The sequence below is a fragment of the Quercus suber genome, unplaced genomic scaffold, assembly GCF_002906115.3.
Source record: "Quercus suber isolate HL8 unplaced genomic scaffold, Cork oak 2.0 scaffold_36, whole genome shotgun sequence".
Lineage (NCBI taxonomy): Eukaryota > Viridiplantae > Streptophyta > Magnoliopsida > Fagales > Fagaceae > Quercus > Quercus suber.
Genome location: NW_027069501.1, coordinates 678,488 through 698,047, shown reverse-complemented (window position 1 = coordinate 698,047; position 19,560 = coordinate 678,488). Strand labels below are relative to the sequence as shown.

The window sequence follows — 19,560 nt, the reverse complement described above, 5'->3', positions numbered from 1 at the left end:
AAGCTTCTCGAGAGGCTACTCGCGAAAAATGCCACTAAAGCGCAAAAAAATTTCTCAGTTAAGCTTTACTCGCAAGATACCCGCGAGACAGTAGCAAAAGTTTCTGTGTTAATTTTGTGTTTTCAACTTTTTGCTTAACTTGTTTTCGCGGGAAGCGCTTAGTCGCGAGATACCTGCGAGACAGCAGCGAAAGTTTCTGTCTGAATTTTGTGTTTTCACTATTTTTCCTTATGTTTTTTTTTTTCACAAGAAGAGCTTAGTCGCGAGATTCTCGCGAAAATGCATTTGAAGGGAATTTTGAATTTTTTCTAAATGTTTTCAAATGTATAAGGTGTAAGGCAATGTGTGATGTGATTACACATGGTTCTAACTAAAAGAGCTAATGAGATCAAAGATATTAGTTAAATAGAACTCTTAATCTTAAATTGTTTTATGATTAAAAGTCCTTAATTTATTTTAATTAGAAGTTTTTAATGAGATTAAAATTCTAATTAAAAGGTATATAGTTTCTAATGAGATTAGAATACTTTATCTAGTAAATTAAGGATAGAGTTCTGTATAACTAATTTTTGATTCATTAGTGTTTAAGGAATCCTAAATAGGTTAGGACTTCCATTTTAGTTAGTGATCTAAAGAAAACCCAAATAATGAGTGGGAGTGCTGAAATAACTTTTTTGTTAAATTTATTGTAATGTGAATAAATACCTTGTCTTGACTTTGAGTCTTGCATTCCATGCGGAGGGTATTTACTTCACGGATTACAAGGTTAAACTTCTTTGTGATTGCACGAATGTTTGTTACGCTATTGTGATGTGACTTAGGTACATCACATTAAATTTAAACAATTAAACACATTTAATGTGTAGGGTTAAAATTGTGATTAGATTACAATGATTTCAAGACAATCCACTTGTATAAAATTTCTAGTGGGAGAGAGATACAAGGGTTGGATCTCACGGCCTCCATTGTCAGTTCAGAGTAGTGTGGGGTGAATATCTCGTCTTGGCCTCGAGCCTTGCGTTCCATGTGGAGGATGTTTATTTCATGGTACTACAAGACTGAATTTCCTGGTTTATAATAGTTTGATCAAACACCTTGTCTTAGCTTCGAGCTTTGCATTCTATGCGGAGGGTGTTTTTATCATGGTACTATAAAATAAGCCTTTTAAAGGGATGAAATGTGGCTACACATGATTCTAGACAATGGTGTACACTAGACTAAGTTTGATAGTATCCTCTATGCTGAGTTCTTGCAATTATTACTTAGAGGTCAAAGGAAGAGCGGCAAATTATTTTTGTTTGGTAAGAGTTACCATGATAGCATTAATAATGAGAATAATTCTCGCCTGATCATAATGATTGGTATTCACTCTATGCTGAGGAATATTAATTGCGGGATTATGTTGTCGTTGCATCTAGTATAGTATATTTTCGAGTTTCATGTTATATGGTTATGGATGCAAAATAATAATGTCCCTGTAATTATGTTCATAGTCTCAAAATAAAGTTGTCATAAATTTTGTCCTCTAGCTACTATTTTAGTTGAATCACATTAACTAATAAATAATTTTGGACATGGTGCTTAAAGGAGCTGAAGTACATATTTATGTTTTGATTCAGCATTGTCATAATTTTCTATAAATGATGCATTTATGGAAAATAGCTTATGATGTGATCATAGTTTCCATTGAAATGCTAATATGTTGATTGGCTTGTATCTCAATTGTGCTATAGCATGAGATGCAAGAGTTAGTACTAACTTAGACTTTATATTAAGTCTAAATGAGATGTTTGGTATGACTCATATTGAGTGCTAACAAAAGCTTAAGGAGTTTCAATTCTATATCATTTAATGAAAATGTGTTATTTTTAAAATGAATTGGAATTCTTGGGTGTTGAGATTAAATGTTAATCTTATTTGGATATGATCCACAAGTCCTTATTAGAATCATTTGATCAATTCAGATTGTTTTGAAAATAAATTATTTTTATGTTACCTGAATTGATGAGTGAGTTCTACGCAATGGAAGATATCCTAAAAGCTAAGGCTAGGATCAATATGATTTAATTTGAATTATTAGCCTAAACCAAAAGGTAAGGGTGGTAAGAAGAGAAATTATAATACCAAACAGTTGGACAAGCTAGTTGCTTTAATAGTTCCCAAAAGGAAATTAGTCTTAAAAGTATGACCAAAAAGAAAGTTTTTCTGTTTTGGTAAAGCTAAGCATTGTCCATGATTGTCTTCTAGATGGAAATTTACATGTTTTACTTTATAAAGAGAAAGTTTCCATCCTTTGTAATTGTATGTTTTGGCACTTATGTCTATAGATCTTATTAATCTAAATGATACTCAAGATTGATGAAAGATGGGCTTTTAGAACCATTATTTTATTATATTCTCAATCTATGAATTCTATTTAGAGGATAATAAAATCTAGGGTTCCTTTTTGTAAAGGAATGAAGTTCCAATGACTTCTTTAAGTTAGTGCATACATAAAGGAGGAATAGGGCTCTTTTAAAGATAAATTGTTCTAGAAGAAAAATGTCGGAATTTGTTGTAAGACAACTATAAAATACATTTGGAAATGAGTTGGTTGTATTAGATACACAACAAGACATTATTCTGTAGATAACTATTACACCGGTACAATATCATAGTGGGAGGATTACCAAATAAATTCATACTTTGGAATAAACTTTTGTAGTTATTCCACAAGGATATGAATTTGATCCTCGGTTCTATATAAAGGCAATTGATGATATGAATATGGATTACTAGATCAATGTTATGTGAATAGAATTATATTCTATTCAAACTCTAGAACTTGTAGAGGCACTTAATTGCATTAAGCCTATTGTTCTCAAATAGGTCTACAAGAAAATGAGATTGATAATTTTGAAGGTCTAAATCTTCAAAGTCAAGACTAGTGGCGAAAAGATTTATTCAGAAAGAAATGGGTGTTTCTTTTCATACATCCTAAGAGTACTTCCAAAGTATTCTTCCCATTCCAACTGGATGAACACATTATCACCTTCATCCAATTCATCAGGTTCAGGAATAGTAGCTGTAACAAGTTTCTTGAAACATGTGAACCATAGATCAAAAGATCCAAACATAGCCTTGCTTTCTAGAATACGAGATTGTATGTCCATAGGCAAGTTGGCAACAGCACTCTTAGCTGAGATTGAGTCTTAAGACTTAGTCTAGCAAAATCAGTGCCCATTAAAGTCATTTTATCCTTAGAATGGATATCCTCTTTGCCAAAGAGTTGACTAATGTAGTTATCAAGACGGACCCTAAGAGCCGCATTTTCCGGAACAAGATCATTTTCTGAAATAGGGTTGGTTTTGGAAACAAGGTTGGCATAAAGGTTCATATAAGCCTCATTTTGAGCAGTAAGGTTAACAAGGTGGATTTCGAGAGCTTGGAGGGTTTTTTCAAACAGGGAATAGTGGTCTTTGGTAAAGGCAGCATAGAGATTATCAAGAATAAATTTAATGGAATCTGGTAATTCACTATAGACACCATTATGAAACTGTAAGGATCTGGATAAGACTTCCTGTAAAGCAATCATCATATCACCACTGGAATAAGTCACCGTTGCCGGGACAAATTCCTGAAGGGATGTTGATCCACTGGGTTTTATCCCAGAAGATGCGCCTTCATGCATTTTAAAAGGTCTTCCCGCTGGGAGCCTTTCATTTTGAGAATAGTCCTGTACATGAGCTTTTTCCTTGTTTTTCTTTTCGGATGAAGAGGGAACCATAATAATCCACTTACTAGTGGTATAAATGTAAATATTATTATTATCCCACTTATTAGTGGTATTTATCGTCGCATCATTGTCAGATTCCTGCAAATAATCATTAAGAATATTAGGAATATTGGTGATAGTTGACAATTTAGTACTACTATCATTACCTTGAAAATACAAACTCATCTGTGGTTCATGAACAGGATTATTAATAGGAAAATCACAAGACAAATCTAAAGCATTATTGATGTCAATTTCAAGTTTTGAAGCAAATTCAAATTTTACTTTCTGTCCAAAAGGATCAGCAGTAATTCCATCATGTTCAACAAGAAAGGGATACAAAGCATTTATAAATGGCAAACCAAGAATCACTTTGTCAGTCATATTTTTGACTAGAATAGAAGGAATATTGAAACAAACATTATTATAACAAATATGAACATCATTCAATTCATATTTAATCTTCATTTGAGAACCATTAGCAGAAACCATTCTTTCAGTTGACTTTTCAAAATATTTAGGAGGAATCAATCCTTCCTGAATACAATTCTTATCAGCACCAGAATCAATCATAGCAATAACAGTGAAACAATAATCATTTGAAACAACAATTTTCACTTTTGTGAACCATTTAGGGGGAAATATGTTGTTAACAAAAGCAAGTTGAGAATCATTACCTTTATCAGAAAGAAGAGCCTGTTGACTGATTCATCTCCATCTATGTGCTCATCTTGTTCATTATCAGATTTATTTTGATCAATATTATTATCAATTTTTAACATTAACAATCTTGTTTAAGATTATGGTTATCACTTTTCATTTTTGTAAATTCATTTTTTAATTCACTTATCTCTTGTTTAACAATATTAATTTCATGTTGAAGATATTAACAGTTAAATCTTTGGATTTCTTTTTATTAAATCTTTCCAAAGTTTCTTCAAAACTTATGGTTGATTTAAGTTTTTTACTAGTTTCTTCTTTTAACAAGTTTTTCTTAAACTTATCCAAATAATCTTTTTGTAAATCAGGGTTTTCAATTTGACTTATCAATTTAATCAACAAATTTTCATTTTCTTCACTTTTAGTGAGAGCATTAACAGAGTTAATAACATTACAACATGAATCTCTACAACCAAGTTTAATATTAGAGAATCAGAAGATTCATCAGCAGATTGATAGCAAGAAGTAGTTGAAGAAGAAAAATCATCTTCCAAGGAATCAGACGAATTGTTTCGATTCAAGGATTCTGAATAATTCTTCTTGATCATTATTTCCAATGTTTAACATGTTAAATTGTTTTTCAACTTACCAGGTTTTTGTTTATAATCTATACTAAAATGACCAGGTTTTCCACAGTTGAAACATTTCCTTTTCCAGATTTTTGGTTAACATATTTTTTCGAAACATTTTTCTTTTTAGCATAAAAATCATTAACATTAGTTTTGTGTTTTTTATAATTTTTTGACTTTTATCATGTTTTTTACCCTTTTGCCGAGAAGGAGCAATTGGGGGCAAACCATATTGTTCACAAAAATTACCCATTTCATATTTAGCTTTTCTTTTATTTTTTAATTGGTGTTTTAACAGTTTTTCATCATTGCACATATTAATACCAAGTTTTTTAATAGTGCTTAAAATATCACCATAGGTTAAATTATCATAATCAATAGAATCATTTTTACCAATTAATTCTTGTTTTACCTTATGAGCAAAGATAGGAGGCAGACCGTCAATAAACTTTTCTTTCCAATAAGGTTTGTAACAGTCTTTTCGCTGCATCACTCTGGAAAGAAAAACATCTTGATACCATCTATAATCAGACATAGTAGGACATCTCAAATTATTCAGTAAATCAGAAATTCGAGATGAAACATTAGATGGAGCACCAACAAAATGTTTGATAATAGTATAAATCAAGGTATTAACACCATCAGGAATACCTCGACCAATACGATCATCAAAAATAGGCAAACCTTCATCATTCTTTTTAACAGCATGTTTAATAGAGTCTCTGGAATCTTCTGTAGATATGAATCCCACCATCCACGAAGAGTACCAGAAAAACCAGTAGCAAGCAAGTCAACAATTTCAGGTTGATCAAAATCATGATTATTTTGATAAGCAATACCAACCATGGACATATGTCCCATTTTGTTAATAATTTCTTGTTCAGAAAAACCATCAATATTCCATTCATAAATTTTATCAGCAGAAACAGAAAATTGAGTTTGAAAAGGTCTTTCTTCAAACTGAATATCAGGAGGAGTAGGTTTTGAATACCAATTTTTTGTAAGAAACATGGGTTTGGAAGAACTTCCAACAAATCTTTTGATTTCTGGGAAATCATTATCAAAAACCTTTTTAGCAGAAACAGAAGAAACAGTATCAGAATCTGTATCTTCATCAAAACAATTTCTTTTTCATTTCTTGAAATAGTACAAGCAGCATGAGTACTTGTGGAAGTACCCTCAGTTTTAACTTTTAAATCAGCAAGCATTTTTTCAACAGTGTCCAGAGTTTTGGATTGAGAAGTTTTAAACTTGAACTTGTTATCAAAACTGGGCAAATTAATCAAAGGCTTCTGAGTCTTAACAGAAATGGATTTTTCAACAGAAGCAGGCTTTTCAATAGAAACAGTTTTCTCAACAATCTTTTCTTCAATACGGTCAAGCTGTTGACCAATGATATGCAAAGACTCATTAGTAAAATTGTTTTGTTCAATAAGACTAACAATAGGAGTTTTATCATAGCAATTTTGAAAGGAGTAGCTTTAACATCAGTTTTGTCAACAGTTACCAAAATAGTGTCAAGAGGTGGATGACTGGTTCTGACAATGGTTTTGTCATCTTTAACAAAATTTGATTTCTTTATCACATTCAAATGATTTTTTGAAACTTCATCTTTTGAAACATAATAATTTTCAAGAAAATCAAAAAACAAAATATGCTTTTTTAATTGAAGCATTTTTTCTTTCCATTTTCTTTTAACACGGTCTTTTTCAGACTGAGCAAAATTATTTTGGAAATATTTCCTTTTAGGTCTTTTTTTTGGAAGCATGAACTCATTGAATAAAGAAACCATATCAATTTCAAAATTTTTATTTAAAACAGTCAAAACTCTTAAACGGTTAACATTATTGTCAATACGAGGAAAATTAGAATCAGATGGACAAATAGATCCAGTATCTTCATCATCTTCATTGGCAGGTTTGCCATATGGAGAGGAAGATTCAGGTTTAGTAGAATAGTAAACAGAGCTGATTTGGGATTTATCACTTGAAACACCTTTTAATTTTAAATCAGAAGGTTTTTCAAAATTCTTTTGCAAAAATTCATTGAGATCTTGATCTCGTTTTGAAATACTTTCAGATCCAGCAAAGGAATGTCTTCCTTCGTTGATCTTAAGGGTGGTTGAATATTTTGAAAACTTATTTTAACAGTACCATCAAGATATTGTTGAATGTTTGTGAAATCTAGCTCATCAAAAACAGGTTTAGGAATAGGGGATTCTTGTTCCAACAACCATTCAGTGGGAGGCTTGACATCTTGCCATTGAATCATTTTTGGAACTTGAACTTTAGCATCAGGAGTTGAACATTGAATTAACATAGTTTTACCAGAAGGTTCTCGGTGATTTAAACAACCAGGATTTAACTGAGTACCCAACAATCTGTAATAAATGCGGTAGATCAAAGCAAAAGGTTTACTACCTTCATCCATGATATAACCAAAAGAAGCAATATTCAGAGTCAAAGCTTTAATAATATTGGGATCATCTAAAGCAAGAGTAAGATCAGGATAACAGTTAAGATAAACAGGATCATCATACAAAGAAGCAGTAATCATACCAAGAATGCTGTCTTTAAAGTTCTTAAATCTAGCATCTCGCAAACACATGAGAACAGAAGCATTGATACCCTTTCGGGTGAGTGGTTTAATAGCAACTTGAACCATACCAATATGCAAATAACTTTGTTTTTTAGCAATGAAATCATTAATATTTCTTTTGGAAAACAAGCAACATTTTTCATGAATTTTCGAAATAGAAAATATTTGTTCAACAATTCTCACTTTGTAAATGGGATGAAAAGTGGTTTCAGCCCAACTAGTTTTGTAAATGGTTTTAACATCAACTTTGGGAATGTGTTATATATATATATATATAAGATTCGTCTTCAATTTCCTATTATTGTATATAGGGATTTGAACCTAGGACCTTAACATCTCCATTAGAAACAACGTGAGATGGCAGTTGCGTTACAAGAATCCTGACAATAATTATATTGTTAATAATATATTGTTTTTGGTTGCAGGAATCATCTTGAAATCATTTTTTTGGTTGCATGAAACATATTGTTTTGGAACAGGAAACCCTAAAAAACTTTATAGACATATAAATCTTGGAGAAATTTATTTTTTTTAAAAATAAAACATATGTATAAACATAGAATAAATAATTAGTATTTTGTGTAAATTTTATTTCAAGTTTTTGTTTCTTCAACTACACAACTTCTAACATGTTAGGTTCCACCTTATACAATGAAGTAAAGTTGACCCAAAAAAAAAAAAAAAAAAATCCTAGCTCTAAAATATATTTTTATCCCCTTTCAATTACTATCTCAATCCTTTCTCACCAAAAAAAAAAAAAAAAAAAAAATATTACTATCTCAATCAAAATTATAAAAATATTGGTAAATATAATTAGTGTTTTGAAACAATTTTTTTTTTTTTCAATCTCCAATAAAACCATTAGACATATATCCATATTAATCTTAAATACACCCATAAAAAAATAAATCTCGATTGTATTTATAAACATATCAGCAATAATAATTATTTTATCAAACATTTCTTCAGCTTTACACATTTTAATGTTTACAATGTTTTATGAAAAGGTTAATCAGTGAAATAATACCAATATTCTGTACAATTATTTTATAGACATAAATCTTAGATATTTAGAAAAGAAATTTTTAACATATTTGCAAACATATAACCAATAATAATTATTTTGAGTTAATGTTATTTTAAATTTTTGTTCTTCAACTTCATACCTTCTAACTTGTTGGGTTCCACCTTAACGTATTGTCGATGCCTCACAGCGGCTGACCACCCATCATGGCGACACTCATACCTTTCTTAGTAGGCTTTTGAGAGCTTGGGTGTTGTAAAATGAGGGTGAAAGAAATCTCTTGTGTGTGACTTGAATTGAGTCAATTTTGACCTATATTTATCAAAGGTAAGTGAAGTAGTTACCAATCATTGGGTTTTTTCTAAGGTATAATTGGTCACCTAACTCTATTTGATTTTATTACCAATCATATGCTAAGAAAAAATTGTTGTTTTCCCTAATCTAATACGGAAGGAAAAAAATCTTGATTCTTAAGTTAGGAAGTTTGCTTATGTATGGGGAAGGTGCTAGGCACCCCCCCCCCCCCCCAACAACACTTATTCGGAGACAATCCTTTATTTTGTTAAAATCTTAATTTTCAGACATTGGCAATTAAAAACAAGCTATTGGCATTAGCTTTTGGGGCTTTAAAATAATTGGGCTTTGAGGTTTGATTTTGGAAGGAGTGTGGTCTCTATCAACGCTTTGCTACCACATTTGGAATCGTTGCCAAATTTCCACGACGAAAATCCGGTAGCATTTCTCCTCAAGTGAGATTACAACAACAAAACACTATCCTTGCCAAGCTTTCATGATGAGAATGCGACAACAAAGGTGCCCCATTACCATTGTGAAAATCCAACATAGTTTCATGTTTGGTGCATTATGGCACATCGGCAAGGTTTCATGCCTGTCTATACAGCACACGCCAATATGTTCATACTAAGTGAAAGGATGGAAAGCTTTTTTTTTTTTTTTTTTTTTTTTTTTAGTAACTTCAACTTAAGTTCTGTCACTTTGTCTAAGTAGACAAGCAATGTTAGTAACTTAGTATTGTTACTATTAGTATATAGTCAAGTCAAATGTCTTGAACTCTCATTGTTAGTCCGATTTTAATGTTTTCTATTTTCTTTGGTTACTTGTTTTCCTTTCATTTTAACCTTTTTTTTTTAAAATAAAATAAATGGTTTTTCATGTGACTCATGTCACTATTTACTCTTATTGGCTATTGGCTAGGCAATAGGTTGCCAGCTTGCCATGCTTTGTGTTTTATGCACTTAGTACCTCAAGGCATAATCTAAATATTTTTTAGCCAAAAAAAAATTAAAAAATTAAACGAGTTGGGTAGCTGGGTTGGGTCAGATTAACATGCAAAAAATCGAGTCGAGTCATAAGTCAACTCATTTTTGCTTCAGGTCAAGAATTTTAAGCTCAGGTCAGATATTTTTTAGGTCGGGTCGGGTCAAAAAATTCTGACCCCTATTTGCCATGTCTAGTTTCACCACATCCACTAAAATTGAACTTCGACATAGCAACTATATTATTGCATCTATCAACTATAGCCAAATATATTGTCAGACTAAAACCCATAAATTGTTGAAGCCAAAGTTGGGTTGTTTACCTATGAAACCTGCTGTTTCCAAATAGCTGGGTACAGGAGGATTTCATACATATGGAAAGTCAAATCCCCCCATAAAATCTTATCAAAGTTTACATTTTTTTACCATCACATTCTGGAGAATCATCATACAATTTTTTTTTTTACAAGATAGAAATTCTACTCTACCCAAATCTAAGTGTATATATGTGTGAAGCTCCTTCCTAGAGACTTGAACTCCAGCTCTTACCCCCTACACCCCACAAGCATTTATACTTGTGGAGTGATCACCGCACGAAGGGTATGCGGTGGTAGAGAATTATCATACATATTTTTGTTATATAGTTATAATTACGACTCTCTATAGCCATTTCTTACCAGGCATACTTTTCAGTGAAATTTTCTACTATCAGGTTCTAAAAGCTTAGACCAATTGGCAAATCACGTGCACAAACTTTTCTAGATATAGATTCTTAAGTCTATAGGATATTTGAGGCACTGCTCAAGGTGCTACAAGTTAGAATACAAAATAAGGAAGCTATAGGTTCAGAAAATTCGAAACATGCCATGTTTGACTGTTCGAGACATGGATCTCTAGATTTTAATTTCGGCCCAATAGCTCATTAAGCCCATTAAGTGATTAGGGTTTCAAATTTAATTCTCGTAATATTTAAAGGAAAGCCTAAGGCACACTTTGAAGAGACTTGGGAGGTGCTCTTTTGAGATCTAAAAGATACTATTCCTTCTCCTTTCAAAGTCAAAACTAGAATTCCATCTATACATTATTAGAACCAGTAGATTTAAAGTTGCTGCTACAAGATCAAGTATTGCTGATGATCTAATGTTTTGAGTGGATTTTAGAGTCACAAGCATGGGTATTTGTGTGCGACAAATTTAGATGGAAAAGTCCGTGAATTCAGAATTGCGTTTGGTCATGTGAGTAAGTATTACAAGAGGTAGCTTTAAACTTAGGGAAAAATCTATTCTAAAACTCCCATTCTATCATAGTGAATTTGTTTCCTTAAGGATAGTTTGGATTAAATCCTCCATAGGTTTTTTACCTTGAAATTGGATGATTTCATTTGTTTTCCTAGGTCATCATATTGCTTGTCTTCTTTACTTTTCCGCTTTAAGTGATATGATTGTATGTGTTTAACCTAGATTTGAATAATAAACCTAAGTAACAACTTGGTTAATTAATTAGGTTAAACAATCTAACTGTACAAGGGTTTAAAAAACAAACAAGTGATATCAGAGCGGATTCACTTGGTTAATTGTGAGATTGGATGAATCTAATAAAAAGAATGAATTTTTGAGAAATCAATTTTCCTCTCAAAATGAAAAGAGGAAAAGCTTGGAACAAGAGTTAGTTGAGCCTAAAGCTAAATTTGAAAAATTGCCTATTACCAAGCCTGTTGTTGATGACAGATCTGTTTCTATTCCTCTTAAGCCTAAAGTTGACAAAGTATATATTACTCCTTTTAAAAGGAATCATAAAGAAAATATATAGTTTGCTAGGTTAGACAAATATAAAAATTTTTATCTAAACGCTAAAGTTTATAAACTTAAGTCTAAACCTACTGTTAGAGTGCAAAAGAAATCTGTTTTTGTGCCTACCTGTCACTTTTGTGGTGCTGTTAGTCACATCAGACCAAATTATTCTTTGTTGAGGCAAGAACCAAAGCCTGTGATCAGAAACCCCTCTAGGAATACTGAAATTCCTAAATTTGTTCATGTTTGTCACTTTTGTGGTGTTATTGGTCACATTCATCCTAACTGTCATAAATTGAAATTTAAGCATGTTGTATTTCAGTCTAGGATATGTGATGATATATCTTTTGCTACAAGCCCTGATAAATTATTTCTTATGCTTTTGAAAAATTTAGCTTGTTGGCTTGTGAATGGAAATTGCAGGATTTCAGTCTTCCTCAGAAAATGTTTGTAATCCCTTAAATATACTTTGCTTCTCGTGGTTTTTCACCTACACAGCCAAAGACTCGTGTTGTATGGGTGAGAAAAAATTTGCTAAGGTGAGTGTTGTTTGCTTGTCTGTGATTTAATTCTTTCAATTGTTTGTGGATATGTTTTCTTTTAGTTTTTGGTTGTTTTATTTTCTTAGGTTGTTTTGTTTATTAAAAAAGAAAATCCAAAAACATTGAAAATTTTCAAAAAGAAAAAAATATTTTATTTTGTGTCTAGTTTTATTTTTCTTAAGAATTACATGAATTATAATATTTCTCTCTTGACTTATAACATGCTTGACATTGTGGAGAAACTTGAAAAGTTAGTGTTGCAAAACTAAGTGCATGACTATTTTGAGATGAATACACTTTTGTATGAGTTTGTACTTGTTTGTACATGTAATCATGGGTTAATTAAGAGATTGATATTTCTTGTTTGTGTACCCTTTATAGCTTAGTTGAGCATTGTCATGCATTGTTGTTGCATTTTATTCATTTAGCATAATGTGTGCTTTTTGATTTTTGGTCATAATTTAAAAACACCAAAAGATTTTTATTTTTATTTTTATTTTGGTACTGCACACCATTTAGTGTTTAATTAAGGTTGGCCAAAGAAACTTACATTTCATGACTATGTACCTTGCTTAGCTTTGATGAGCTATGTTTTGCATTTCACTAGTTTGTGCTATTTAGTGCTTAATTGTGTGAGTTGTTTATAGTCTTTAAACAAAATATCTAGATTTTGATATCACATATTTTGATTGTAAGGACTAGAAAATCCTAGGAGAAAGGCACAAATAATCATGACACCACTGTTACTTGCCATCATGAACACTTGTGTGCAAATCATAAAAGCAGTGTTCGGTAAGATGTAGCACTTGCACAGTAAGATAAAATAAGGTGTTATCTTTTTCTTTTCTTTTAAAAAAAAAAAAAAAATCTAACAAGGGTATTTCTTTTCTATCTTCTATATGTCAATGCATGATATCTATGGTTGTGCTAAAAAGAAAAATTAAAAAAAAAATCAATAGAAAAAGAAAGAGCAAAAAGAATCAAAATGTTCTTACATGATTGCAAGCGTGTTTTCTAAGAGATGTGAGAGTTCTATGATGTATCTTTTTAGGTGATAGTCACTTTAAACCAATTTGATTGATGATGTAGAAAATTTGATTGATTACTATTTACATATCACCTTTTTTATACTTTGTACACATACAAGTTGCACACACTACACGCAAATCAATGCTATATTCTGTACTTATGATTGTGTGCTGACTAATTTGGTCATCTTTAATTGCATAAAATATGTTGTGTACAAACAAATTTTTTTTTTTTTTTTTTTTTTTGGTTGGGAATTTGAAGAAAAATGTGTTTAGAAGTTAAAAATCTTTGTTTATAATTTTTTGATTGGTTTTGATATTTGCATTTAAGAGGCATCATGTTTTTAAAACATCTCTGGATCATGTTCATATTTATTGAGTCTCAATAACTACTCTTAAAGATGTTTTTCTGCATTAAATTTTCAGATTTTCAAAGTTTTAAAATTTACATTGTTCAACCGAACGAAAGTCTACTTCAACCAATCAAAATTGTGAATTCTTGTGTTCAAAACTCTCTGCCTCTCTTGACTGATGCCCAATCAAAGTTTGATCGATTGAAATTTACCAGGATTTTTCTTTGATTGCTCTCAGTTGATTAAAGTGCGAATTTGAATGATTCTTACTCTCCCTAACTGATCATTTTTTTCATGCATCATTTGTGATTGGATGCACATGCATTGTATTGTTTTCTTTATCTATCTTGCATTTTTGCAATCATATCTCTCATAGTGTTTCATACATAACATGCATACACTTTGCTAAATTGGGTACTCAACTTGATTTAAAAATTGATTAATTAATTTTTTTAGTTATGTACATTTGGGTGGTTGGCTAAGATGTTACCCAAATCTAAAAGGAGAATAGTGTGGGGATACTTGTCTAAGGTCATGCTACATGAACCTAAAAGTAGGAAACTTGATTCTTAAATATGTGATTGTGTGTTAGGGTAATTACAACTTACACATCTGTGGTTTGCCTCAAATTTAATTTAACCACATGTGATTTCATTTTTGACACTTTAACCCACTCGTGGTTCAATCCGTCTGTGCTCTGTAACCCACCTCTAATTTTTCCGTTACTCTAACACGTTTCATCAAAAAATCAAATAATAAATTAGATCAAACACTCCTCTTCCACACACTCTCTAATGCTTGCTCATCCACCTGAGATCCTAGCTGCTATAATGCCACCCACTTGATTTATTAGTCTAAGAATCATTTGGGTTTTCTGGGCTGCCAAAGTTCACGTATGTAGCTTCAAAATCTACAGATACTGCTCCTCTACACAAATTACATCTCTGGTAAGATTCTTGCAGAGATTGGTCTACTAAAGAAGTTGCAAGTTCTTAGAATAGGAAATAACTTGTTGGCAGGTGAAATTACACCAACTATTGGTAACTTGACTGAGTTGAGAGTATTGGCTCTTGCTTATAGCCAATTTAATGGAAGCATTCCAATTGGGATTGGTAATTTGAAGCGTCTGATATCTCTTGATTTGCAGAATAACAGTGACAATGGCCTTATACCAGAAGAGATTCATGGCTGTGAAGAACTCAAAAATTTTGTTGCATCAAACAACCAACTCCAAGGGGATATCGCTTCATCAATGGGATTGCTTAAATCACTAAAAATTCTTAACCTACCTAATACACAAATAGACAGAAAATAATATTAAAAATATTTAATGTTCTGTTTTTGGGAGACAAACCCATGGAAAGGGAACATAGATACACACATTCCAGTAGCCCTACATTGATGCATACAAAGAAAACACACATGCACAACTATGCATGTAAATCGACCTTGCAAAAACCCAATTTCAAAAAAAATAAAAATAAAAACTACGATTTCATACTTTAATTCGATATCGATAGGATTTTATGTGTGTGTTCTTTGATAGATAGCTATATGATTTCATACTTCAATACAATTTTTAGAACACCCATACATATAGTAATACGATTTTATAAATCCATAATACTTCAAACAAAACACCACTTTGTAGAAACACAATTTCAAACAAAAAAAAATTTAAAACCCTATGTTTCAAAAATTAAAGGTGAAAAGCCACTTTTAGTCCCTACATTTTCAGGCTATTCCTATTTTAGTCCCTACATTTTATTTTTACCGTTTTTAGTCCCTATTCTGAAAAACGCTTTTCATTTTGGTCCCTGCCGTTACTTATTTAACAAAATTATCCTATGTCGCAAACGGTCCAATAGTAAATGTTGACGTGTTCATTAAAATAATATTAAGAAAATTATTTACACTTTTAAAAATGCCACATCAACAATTTAATTTTTAAAAAAAGCCATGTCAGATAAAAATAATATAAAAATTTCTAAACTAATTATTTTTTTAAAAAAGAAAAGAAATTAGTTAAATTAAATTTTTTTTCTTTTTTTGGAAGAACATGAAGAGCTCAGAAAACACAAAAAAAAAAAAAAACACAAAACCCCAATATTCAAAATCCAAACACTCTCATAACAACGAAAACAATAAACCCAAACACATAAANCGAAAACAATAAACCCAAACACATAAAAAAAAGGGAAATTCTAATAACCAGCCACATCAATAGAAATAAAAAAAAATAAAAAAAGAAGAAGATAAATTTAACATAACTCCATCTATATCAGCACCAAGAAAAAACCAGATAACAAGGAAGCAAACAACACTCAGTTAGTCAAAACTTACATAACAAAAACTCATTATCAGAAAAGATTAAAAAGGTAATTAAGGATAATAATTTCATTTTCATTGTTATAAAGCCCAAAGTTTCAACGAAATTTGACCTCTCTATATCTGGCAAGGTAAATCTTGAGCAGATCGATGTAGTCTTCAAAACCTAGAGTAGCCATAGCCCAAAGCAAATCATCTCCATTAATAGTCTTCCTCTTCTCTCTCTAGCACTTATCGCTAGCCCTACACATTATTCAACCTCCAATTAATCAAACAAAAGAAAAAAAAAAAAAAAAAAAACTATTAAGAACAAAGAGTGCAATTGATGCATGATTACTCGTTCGTGATGAAGCTGATGAACTCAGAGACGCATTCTTGGATGGTTTCCTTGGTGATCTTTCCATTGGCGGGGAGAGCCTTCTTCATGATCTAGCTAATGTTCGCGATCGAAAGAAATTGGTCCCGTTTGCGAACGTTGGAGTGTTTGGATTTTGAATATTAGGGTTTTGTGTTTGTGTTTTCTGAGTTCTTCATGTTCTTCCAAAAAAAGAAAAAAATTAATTTAACTAGTTTTTTTTTTTTTTTTAAATAATTAGGTTAGAAATTTTTATATTATTTTTATTTGGCGTGGCTTTTTTTTTTTTTAAATTAAATTGCTGATATGGCATTTTTTAAAATGTAAATAATTTTTAATATTATTTTAATGAACACGTCAGCATTTACTGTTGGACCATTTGCCAAGTAGGATAATTTTGTTAACTGAGTAATGGCAGGAACTAAAACGGAAAGTGTTTTTTAGAATAGGGACTAAAAGCAGTAAAAATAAAATGTAGAGACTAAAATAGGAATCGCCTGAAAATGTGGGACTAAAAGTGGCTTTTCGCAAAAATTAAATCTACCTATAATAAGAGGAAAAGAGCATGTGAAGTAAAAGAAATACAAAACTTCAATCTCATAAAATTAGAAACACACCCAATAGAGAGAAATACAAACGGATTATGGCTGAAAGTGTTCCCAAACATGAGCTGGTTGGTAATGCTTAAAACCCAGAATCTGTAAGTCTCCTTCCTTGGTTTCCTTGCATGATAAAAACCCAGTTGATTCTCAGACTAATAAATTAAGTGGGTGCCATTGTAGCATCTAAGATCTCAGGTGGGTGAGCAAGTGTGAGAGAGTGTGGTAAAGGAGTGTTTGATTTTTGATGAAACGTGTAAGGGTAACGGACAAATTAGAAGTGGGTTACAGAGCACATACGGATTGAACCACGGGTGAGTAAAGGACCAAAAATGAAACCACATGTGGGTAAGTTAAATTTGAGGCAAACCATAGGTGGGTAAGTTGTAATTACCCCTTGTGTGTTTATTGGTTATACTTGCTATAGTTCATGATATAGTATTATTTTCATCAAGAGTGATGTATTTAGAATTTTTACTATTGTTGAATCTTAAAAATGCTTTCTTTAAGTATGTGTTTCCTTTGGAAAATAAGGAAAATGTATTTCATGAACCTATTGATACTTCTAATGATCTTGTTGTGATGTACAAGGATTGAGAAGAAGTAAGTGAGCTATTAAGAAATAGAGTTATGGTAACAATTTTATTACCTATATTGTTGAAGATGAACATGTAAGTTATTATGATGCAATTAAATTTGTTGATGCATTGATGATGCCGAAAATCGTCAGTAAGCCACAAAATACTCACGTGCTCGAAACAAGACCTGCAAAACAAAGACAAAGAAAACCCTCAATGAGTACTGGTGTGGTACCGGCCAAAGTCCCTTTGAAGGTTAAGTCAAAGAACTATTTCTCAACTCTAGAGTGCTAGAGCTTAGGTAAATTATGTGTAACTTGGTTCATGAGGGTCTAGGAGTTTTTATAGTAGTGTAAGGTTCACATCCGTGGCTTGATTGAGAAGATGTTTCCTTGTAGGAAAAAAAAACTATTTATTTCGCATATCTTGTGGAATAGGAGTCTTCTTGATGGGTTATATGCGGAGCGCAAGATATTTCCTTATATATATATGTGTGTAGACCAAATTATACTGACCCATCAGCTTCATCCCGTCAGCCTCGTCGTCCATCAATGCTTTCTGATCGTTTCTATTCCATACGTCGAGGACCGTCAGTTGCGCTCGTCAATCATTGAGATGGATCGTCAGTTTTTCAAAGTTGTTCACGAGCAAGTAAGCAAAGTTGTCAATTGCCACAGGTTCATCAGCTTTACTTCAAGAATTTCTACCTATCATGCACCATTATAGTTGGAAGCTTTTAACGAATTATTGGATTATGTCTGTTAGGTTCTAAAGACTTAGGATTCATGTATTTAGAACTTTAATGTGTAATGTTGTCAAACCATGACCAAAACAATATGTTTAGTCTTGTTTAGGCTTGCTCAAAATTGTGTAATTCATGTAAAGTTGGAATCGAGTGGCTGCAGATACATTGGTGCATTTCGGCCTGGCTCGATTGATCAAAAGTTAGACTCGATCGATCAAATCTAGGGCAGAATGTTTTTCTGCAAAATTTTCCAACTCAGCCCTACCTCATTAAACGTTTGGGTTTTCTAATTTTACCCTTGGTATAAAAGGTGAAAGCTCGAAAATGTGTTGAAAACACAAGAACAATTTAGACCCCCAAATTAAAATTACGACTTGGTTGATTTTACACTAACTTAATACTAAGTACGGAATAGTGTAAAAACAAGCGTATAAAATAAGACAACTACTCTAATCCATATTTAAAGCAACACCGCAGTAAAAATGAAATAAACAAGAGTAGGGAAGAAGGATGCAAACACAGATAACACCGAGACGTGTTATCGAAGAGGAAATCAAAGAACTCGGCAAAAAACCTCTCTGCTGCCCTCGAAGCGGAAATCGATCCACTAGACAATCAGTTGGGATACATGGGCTAGCAAGAGACCTCCAAGCCTAATCTACCTAATGTATCTAAGCCCTCCAAGCTCCTACTCCAACAAGGCTTCTCGAAACTGTGTCATGTCTAGCTCTCCAGATCCCACAACAAGCTCCATGTTGCATCTGCCATCCTTGGCTTCTTTCAATGCTTCCTAGCAGCACAAAACGACACACAACACCCTCAAAGGGTGTGATAAGTGTTTGGGCTATCAACCTCGCAATGGTATGGAAATGAAGAGGGAAGAGTTGAGGAAATACCACAAGCAAGTGTATAAAGAAAGGTGGGGATGACAATCTCTAATTCTCAATGTGTTTGGCTAGGGTTTTCTCTCTAAATCACTCCTTAACATTTGTAGGTAATGAGGGTATATATAGGATAGGCACAGAAAGTGTGATTCATTCAATACAGGCTGGCGTAACAGATTGGCTCGCGGGTGTCTCGTGGAAAGGCCTTACCCGCGAGATACTCGCGAGACACAGCTGTCTCCACCTGGCCTGACTCTTCGCATTCCAGCATGTGTAGGGCACATGATTCACTTCGCGGGAAGCTGGGTCGCGACATACCCGTGAGAATTCTTCAGCCTTCAAATGCTTGAGTCTTCACACTCTCTCTCTATCACACAACCCTTACAACAAATCCCACAATAGATACAGGGTATAAA

General features: G+C 32.3%; 1 protein-coding gene across 1 annotated transcript; it reads left to right on the top strand.

Annotated features, from left to right (window-relative positions):
• Positions 1 to 11,112: 11,112 nt before the first annotated feature.
• Positions 11,113 to 14,970, top strand: LOC111988792 (LRR receptor-like serine/threonine-protein kinase GSO1). The gene is made up of 3 exons (XM_065770830.1): positions 11,113 to 11,116; positions 12,156 to 12,271; positions 14,557 to 14,970. Exons 1-3 carry the CDS (start codon positions 11,113 to 11,115, stop codon positions 14,968 to 14,970), a joined length of 534 nt encoding a protein of 177 aa, XP_065626902.1.
• The last annotated feature ends 4,590 nt before the right edge of the window (positions 14,971 to 19,560 follow it).